Raw genomic sequence first — 8,699 nt, 5'->3', positions numbered from 1 at the left:
AAAATAATAATCATATTAATGAAAATAGTAATAATCAAAATAATAGCAAAAAACTCAAAAAGACAGAAAATCAAAATTTTATATAAAACTTAATAGTTTTTTATTTGAAATTTTAAAAGACTATAAAATGGAAAAATTGTTGAAAGGGGACATTGGACTAATGTGTCAAATAATTAAGGAAAGATAATTTTTTTGTGTGTGGGTGTGGGTGTGGGTGTGTGTGTGTGTGTGTGTGTGTGTGTGTGGTGGTGGTGGGGGGGGGGGGATGGCGGTATGACAAGCAAGAGAGGTGAGTACGTTTAGCCCAACCCATAACATAACACTTAACTGTGTCTATATAATACAAGCCAAATTGGTAAGTGATTAATACTAGTTTGCATATATGTAATTCTAACCATATCTTAAACTTGGTTCAAAGTCAAACCAGCACCTGAAAAGGACTATGCAAAGTCAAAACGGCATGAGGGTACGCCAATTGCACAATTTAATCAAATGTTATCTTAAAAATCACTTAAATAAATGGTTAATTTAAATTTAACTTAATGGAACTTTGACTGTACCTCATTGGTTTGACCATTGTAAACTTTACGGTCTTTACCTCTTACTGTTTGGCTCGTTCAGACTTTTAACATAAGATACTCAACCTGAAATGGTTAATATTTCCTTATTAAACCCTAGCTATGTCATGTGATAAAATAGAATTTATGTAAATTATATGGAATAATAAGGAAAATAGTTTAATTACACAGGATATAAGGACTGTACACAGAATGTAGGCATTGTTGACCATCTCTTTGACTTTCAGCAAAACTGTCAAGCCAATTGAAACACCTAAAAGAAAATATATATGAAAAGATTATTACAAACAAAGGATTTGAATGGGAATAAATTATAATTTAAAATTCGACCCTGAATGGGAAAAAAATTAAAGGTAAATAATTAATTCAACAAACATATACCTTTGACCATATCTTGACCTTTTGGAAAAATTTAATGCACTATATATCGGAGAAATTTAGAATTCGCTTAAAAAATACCTTATTACATGTGAACATATCTTGCCTGCAGCTTTTATAATCCGAAATATTTCAAGGAGTTTGATTAAAATACCCTTTATAGAAAACTTTGAAGGAAGCTTTGCAGAATGACTAATAATAAGGGGCCAAGACCACCTGCAACACGAAATTTATACGTATAAATTAGTAAGAAATCTAAATAATGAAGTATCTACCGACACAATAGTCGAGAAACTGTAATAAAATTACAATAATATTGTTATTGCTGATGTCATTATACTATCAAATTTCTTCCACATGGCAATAAAATTATTTTTCATGATATTAATGGCAGGAAACAAACAAACTTTTACTTATATTAGTCATACAAAAAAGCAAGCACAAAAGTCGGTCATATTGGCATTCACAGTTACAGCTAATTTCCACATCAGCGTCATTAAATTATCAATATCACATCAAGGATGTAGGCATAGCAATTGGAGAACAAATAGATGAATCGATCTAGCTATAAATATTGCCATGTAATCATATAGTAGAAATACAATATTTCAAATGCAAAGTAAATTAGAAAAACGTAAATGCGTGCGGAGTTGGAGGCAGCATTATGTAGACAACTTTTAATGTGAGCATACAAACAAGATCGTGGAACGGACTTTAGATAAACCGTACAATAAGACATATTTGGTAATTTTACAACAACAAGAACTATTAGTAAAGTATTTATTATTACAAAATTTACTCAATGAGCAAACTTATAGTCGCACTATTCCAAGAATTAAGATGCAATTAGTCTATAAATCTTCATAAGTCCTATCTTTATCAGTTAACACTCCTAAATGAGACCCACAATCACATGTCCACTCTCCTCACTTCATATAAATACGATATGCGCATAGAAACTGTTAAACAGCTCAAACAAATAGAACCATCGTTCATTTCTTACACGTTCGTCTGAATTCATTAACCATGCGAATACGCGAAGCTTAACAACACTAAAAATATTACTTCTACACGATAAAGTTGCACCAAAGCATGATACACACACACACACGCGTTTATATATAAGCATCACCACATCATCAATAGAATGTCATGAGTACACACACACAATAAAAACCGTTAAAACAAATAGAACCAACGTTTATTAACTTTATTTCTTACAAGCTCGTCTGCATTCATTAACAATTAGAATACGCGAATTTTAACAACACTAAAAGTATTACTTCTGCACGATCAAATTGCACCAAAACTTATCATTACATCTTCATAAGACTATCAGGGCGTTACATATTCACCATAACGTCATCATAGAAATCTCATGAGTCATGATCAACTATATAGTATGTTATCTAATTATTCTCATATCATAGTAGCATCATATAGATGTCTTCAAGATCATCATAGCATAATAGAAATCTTTACCAATTTCACATAACCTTATAAACATAATAACAATCAATACATCTTTTTTGACATTTTTGATCATCCAAACATCATTATAACCATTTCATGAGCTTTACATACTTTATATCCTTTATAAAAATACTAATGATCATAATATCTTCACAATCATCCAAGCATCATCATAAACATTTTCTTAAATTTACATACGTCATATTCTTTATAAAAAAAAACTAATTACCATAATATCTTCACAACCATCCAAACATCATGATAGCCATTTCATTGTTTTTCGCATATTTCATATTTCTGATAAACATACTAATAATCATAACTTCTTATAACAAGAATCAAGAAAACGTATATACATAGATACATACATATACATATGTATATATCATAGTTTACGTGTAATGGCGACAAATGTTAATCAAAGACCTACAAACAAAGCATCAGATTCTAGAATTCTGACCACAAATTTGATTCACGGTAGCAACTATGTCAATCATCAAACTAATACTTACGATATTTGTCTTTTTCCTCAATATCTTAGATACACACACATATGCACGTATATACTATGTACCATATATGTATGTATACATAGTATATATATATATATATACTAAGATGTAATGTACGACTAATAAAAACCATGATGCAAGTATAATTAAGTATGGGCACCATATCAGCCAAAAGAACCACAAAACAATTACACCTTTAATTATAAGGTCGCAAGCTATAGTTACAATTTTCACAAGCCAACCTTCGGGGGCCATATCATAATATCTTCACAATCATCCAAGCATCATCATAAACATTTTCTTAAATTTACATACGTCATATTCTTTATAAAAAAAAACTAATTACCATAATATCTTCACAACCATCCAAACATCATGATAGCCATTTCATTGTTTTTCGCATATTTCATATTTCTGATAAACATACTAATAATCATAACTTCTTATAACAAGAATCAAGAAAACGTATATACATAGATACATACATATACATATGTATATATCATAGTTTACGTGTAATGGCGACAAATGTTAATCAAAGACCTACAAACAAAGCATCAGATTCTAGAATTCTGACCACAAATTTGATTCACGGTAGCAACTATGTCAATCATCAAACTAATACTTACGATATTTGTCTTTTTCCTCAATATCTTAGATACACACACATATGCACGTATATACTATGTACCATATATGTATGTATACATAGTATATATATATATATACTAAGATGTAATGTACGACTAATAAAAACCATGATGCAAGTATAATTAAGTATGGGCGCCATATCAGCCAAAAGAACCACAAAACAATTACACCTTTAATTATAAGGTCGCAAGCTATAGTTACAATTTTCACAAGCCAACCTTCGGGGGCCAAAGCAACAACTTACTCTGGTTGCAAGACAAGCACCTCACGCATTGCTTCAATTGATGCCTTCATTCGAAGGATCGCTGTATTCTCCACCTGAAAATGCAACTTTCTTAAATTAGACCACTTTAAAGAATAATACTACGTGTAGTAACAATATTTACCGGCACCGTATTCCCTCTGGCTTTGTACTTTAGAGGAAGTAAACGAACTTCATCACTCACTTTGATGGAGTCCAGTGCACTTTCAGGTGACATGAATTCATAAACCACATGAACACATGACTGCACAACAATTAACATATTAGAATTTCAATCACATGGTTTAAGAATTATACAACATGTTACCTTGACTCTCTTCGTCTGGTAAACACAACCAGCAGGAATGACAACAGCTTCACCAGTATATTGATTGAAGCTAAGTGCATCCACGTCTAGTTACGGTAATAAAAGGCACAAATAAATATATAAAAGAACTAAAATTTAAAACCAACTTGCTGGAAGGTTGAAGGAATCTTACTGAATTCTTCTTTAAGTTTCATTTTGTGATAATCATTCAAGTAGAAGACGTCATCAAAAAGTGGATGAACAACCTGTAATCCCAAAAGATTATGTTTTATAAATTAAAAAAAAAAAGATAAAACATTAATTATACCTTTGTTTGAGAGCTGTGAGATCTGGTAAGCTCTCCAGAATACTTTTTAAGAAACTCCAAGAGCATTGGAACGTCTTCTTTACGAAAAATATCCCAGTGGGCTCCACAACTATCAATATCTAGCGAAAGATCTTCATCATCAGATTCTGATTCTGTCTCATCAGATACTAAGACCACTTCATGGTTACTGGTGCCCTCCAACCTCAATGGTGCGTCATCCACCCTTGAAGTTCCAGCAATCATCCCTTCAAGACGGTCATGTGAATTGTCTTTATCGATCAACGTCTTCAGTTCATTCAGACTTTTCTTACGAATCGGACGATTGGTAGCATGTACAAGAATATTCACCTGAAATCACAAAAAGGAAATATCTTAAAAAACAATCATGTGATTTCCATAATATTCTACGATAAATAAAGCAAATCAGAAATTAGAAAGTTACCTCATCATATGGACGGAAACATAAGTTGGATAAAAGATCCGAATGTGCTGGGCTATCCAATCCGCCATAACTGATGCTAATATAAGAACCCAAGTTAGGGTTTTTAGTTCGGAGTGGTGAATAGGCACCAAGATTCATAAATCCCGTGAACGGATTCATGTATTCTTGTATGGGAAGTGATTGGAGGATCATACTGTGATGATCCGGGAAGTGGTCTTGAAGAAATTCAGAAGAAAACTGAAGCTTGAATTTCAGGGACTCTTTACATTCTTGTGTTATACCCCCTGAAAATATCTGTTTTCTTCCGAATTCAATCTCACACCACTCACGAGTTGCTTTCACTGATCCACTTTCCGTGTTGTTTCGGGATTCTGCACACTTGTTTAGGTACTCTCGTAACATAATTCCAAAATCCCAATTCAGATCTGGTTGAGCTTGGAACACGTCCCGGATAATAATGGGTCTGCCTTCTCCCCAATGCTTCATGAAGTGTTCAAGATTGTTATTCTTGAACTCTTGCTTGGTAGAAAAATAGAGACCCGTTTCACCACATAACGGACATGATGAAGAATCAGATGGCCCATTGATCTTAAAGTCACAAAGTATTTTCTTTGCACTTTCTTCTAGATCTTTGGTGAGAGCGAACGGATAGAAGGATGTTAAATGCAAAGCGCCTTTATTGCAACCACCTAAATTCTTAGGTGGACAACTTATACTCCCATCCGAACCAAAGCTCCAAGATTTGTTTTTTAAGCGTTTGCTTCTTACCAATTTCAAATCTGGAAGCTTTGAATGCAAGTTTCCCTCTCGAATATCGTGACAGCAAGCTAAGCACAGTACAAAAGAGCAAAAATCACAGCTTCTGTGCACATCTGGAATGCAAGCCTTGCAAACTCTGTGGCATATAAATAAATAAATATAATGGAAGTCAAAAAATAAATTAAAACCAAATGATGTGTAAAATTCACCTGCATTCCTTCTTGTCAGTATATGCGACAGTCTGAACCTCTATCTTGGAATGAAATGTCCCTGTAATCACGTATACACATTAACTATTAATAAAGTTAAAAAGAACAAAAAATTACCAATTTTGCAATTATATATACCTTGGTTTTTAGCTTCAGTGTCCAACTCGATGAACTTTTGCTGATTCATCTTTGCAATCACAGGAAGAAGCTCTCGGATCATGTGAAGATGTTGACTTTTTTCAAAGTCAGACATCTTTTCAGGAATGGAAGCAAGTGTCACTTTTTTCTGAATCGTGAAAACAGAAAGATTATCAGAATACCGTTGTACTAAAGTAACAAGACATGTATCATATTTTACGGTTCCAAGTTAAACCTTTGTTTTGACTTGCTTAGGTTTCCCTCTTCTGCAGGTTGAGGCTTTGCAGGAGCACTGCCCTTCACACACAGGGCACTTCCTCTCAACCGACCTCTTACAATAGCACCTACATGTATCCAAATAACAAAAAAACAACTTAAATTCACCAAATTTAACTCGAAAAAGGTAAATTCTACTTCATTTACTGCAAGTGTTTCAATGGATTAAAAACATAATCCAAAAGTTTTCAATTATATAATGAACATAGCAACTCGAGCAAGAATACGAATATACATACATTAATGGCTATGAAATCTTATATAGATAGGGTAAAACAGACCTATTGTCGATGCAATCTTCACAAAAGAAATTTTCCCGGCAAGTTAAGCACATGATAAGAATGCAAAAGGAAGTCAGTCCACACCAATGGCACTTGCGGACAATCTTCTTCTTCTTCTTAATGTTCTCATTGATGTTTATCGTCTTCTTCGCGGCCACTTTTACGATTTCTCGTATACATGGTAAATTCTACATTTGTAAATTACAAATTAAATACACTAAAAATATAACTTTTACAAAACAGGAAAAAAAAAACAATCATGTAAACAAGTAATATTCAACAACTACTACAAGAAGAATAACACACATCATAGAAACATACAAAATAGAAAGACGCATCATATAGTTTTGTAAAGAAGCAATTATGAACACTTAACATGCAAAAATCCACACTTGGTTATCGAAACACTAATACCGAACAATATAACACAAGAATTACAATAAATGCAAAACAAAAGGTATTAACCCATTCAACCAAACCACCCAACTTGTCTGATAAAACTTTACCCGCGTCGACCGTTGCCCGAATACCTAATGTCACTTGACCCATCTGACCTGCCCTAAATCTTTACCCCTTTTGACCCACCCTGCAAAATTCTCGGGTTTGACCCAACCGACCAAACCCATTTTCCACCTTCACATATGAGTGTTACAAAATAAGGCAAACACTAAAACAATTTACAGGTAACAATTTTTCTCTACAAAAACACAAAATCAAAGCATAAAATAATATAGAGCATGATAACAAACTAATTTACAAACATATCAAATTAAACCCTAATTTCATATATAACAAATTAGTTTATAAACAAGCATCAATTTAAACTAGGGCTGGCAAACGGGTCGGGTCAAGCGGGTTTGGGTCACCAGTCAAAACGGGTCAGTTGTTAAACTTTAACCCTAAATACATAAATAACAAGTTAGTTTATAAAAAATCATCAATTTAAACTAGGACTGGCAAACGGGTCGGGTCACCGATCAAAACGGGTTCCGGTCAGAACGGGTCAATTATTAAATTTTAAACCCTAAATGCATAAACATCAAAAATCAGGTTAAGAAAAAAAAAACAACCTTCTTCACCGCTATCGGAACCGGCTCACAGTTCTTCGATCGAATCGGCCTGCTGAAACCCGTACCCACCAAAGGACCACCAACTTTACCCACCGGAGCATCACCAACTTCAACCACCGGAAAACTCGCCGGAGCAATCTCCATCCGCCCATTCTTCAAATCCACAACATCATTTTTAACCCTTTTGTGGGGCCCACCAGAAACATCATCAATCAATGATAGATCCTTCATCTTTCTCTTGCGTACCAAATGTTGGTCCGATTTGGGTGTCCGGGTGGTTCTCTGAAGCTTCAGGTGGTCAGGCACCGGCTGCCGTTTCTGCCGGAGTTGGAATTGATTAATATGTGCTTCACAGTAGTTTCTGCCGTCAGCTACCGGCCGGCCGCACCGCCACCCTCTGCCGTCGGATCTTTTGCACCCTTGTAGTTCAGCCATTTCTGGAGATGGGTTTTGAATGGTTTGTCAAGAAATTGAAAGTTGAAGGTTTTTTTGGTGATGGGATTGTGCAGGAAGCAGGTGAGGTTGGGGGGTTTAAGAGAGTTAATATTAATATTAAGAGAGCTTTGCTGATGGAGCATTTAATACAAAGATTACATGTGTAATAATAATATTAGTGCAAATCATGTGAATTGTGAATACAATCTTATTATTGTTATTATTATTATTATACGTTTTATTATTTTGAATTATTAAATTTATTCCAAATAGGTATAATAATATTATTATAGTACATATTAATTGATTGTTATCTTTTAAGTGATTGTATTTGAAAAGCGAGAAATGAAGATGTATTTGAAGGTAAGAAGATAAAAATTGAAGAGATAATCAGAGATATTAAAGCTTTTGGCTTTCTTTAGTTTAAAAATAGGACAAAGTATAGATCAATAGAATGGTTAAATTGGTGTAATTTTATTTTCATGTTGTTTCGAGTTGAGCTTCTCTCCGAGTTGTAGAGGTTGCTGCGGGTGTTTTGTTGTTTGTCCGGTGTTGGTTGTTTATAAAAGTACATAGTTTAGGGAAACAAATATGTTATGTTGGTGTGATATAACCCTAACA

At 33.8% G+C, this 8,699-nt stretch overlaps 1 protein-coding gene across 3 annotated transcripts; it reads right to left on the bottom strand.

The window, feature by feature from the left end:
- Nucleotides 1-337: 337 nt before the first annotated feature.
- On the bottom strand, nt 338-8,129 carry LOC143547564 (lysine-specific demethylase JMJ28-like). Of its 3 annotated transcripts, none has more exons than XM_077038960.1 (14): nt 7,644-8,129; nt 6,574-6,761; nt 6,252-6,360; nt 6,017-6,164; nt 5,879-5,939; nt 4,911-5,805; nt 4,469-4,816; nt 4,334-4,406; nt 4,162-4,247; nt 3,979-4,098; nt 3,837-3,910; nt 1,038-1,172; nt 746-831; nt 338-644 (listed from the first exon to the last, which is right to left on the bottom strand). In XM_077038960.1, exons 1-14 carry the CDS (start codon nt 8,076-8,078, stop codon nt 640-642), a joined length of 2,763 nt encoding a protein of 920 aa, XP_076895075.1. In that variant the 5' UTR covers nt 8,079-8,129; the 3' UTR covers nt 338-639. The 3 variants fall into 3 exon arrangements, with proteins under 3 accessions (XP_076895075.1, XP_076895076.1, XP_076895074.1); XM_077038961.1 differs by having other exon boundaries at nt 766-831; XM_077038959.1 differs by lacking the exon at nt 338-644 and having other exon boundaries at nt 658-831.
- Between the last annotated feature and the right edge of the window lie 570 nt (nt 8,130-8,699).

Source organism: Bidens hawaiensis, unplaced genomic scaffold (genome assembly GCF_021521415.1).
Source record: "Bidens hawaiensis isolate Kalapana, Puna unplaced genomic scaffold, B.hawaiensis_p1.1 tig00014730_1, whole genome shotgun sequence".
NCBI classification, from domain to species: domain Eukaryota; kingdom Viridiplantae; phylum Streptophyta; class Magnoliopsida; order Asterales; family Asteraceae; genus Bidens; species Bidens hawaiensis.
Note: the sequence above shows the minus strand (reverse complement) of the source record. Positions and strands in the feature narration are given on the sequence as shown.

Coding starts and splice junctions, on each gene's coding strand:
- LOC143547564 (XM_077038959.1), bottom strand. CDS start 8,078: ATGGCTGAACTACAAGGGTGCAAAAGATCCGACGGCAGAGGGTGGCGG. Junction 4,817..4,910: donor GTTTCCGTCCATATGATGAG/GTAACTTTCTAA, acceptor TTGTGATTTCAG/GTGAATATTCTTGTACATGC. Junction 4,248..4,333: donor GAAACTTAAAGAAGAATTCA/GTAAGATTCCTT, acceptor TACCGTAACTAG/ACGTGGATGCACTTAGCTTC.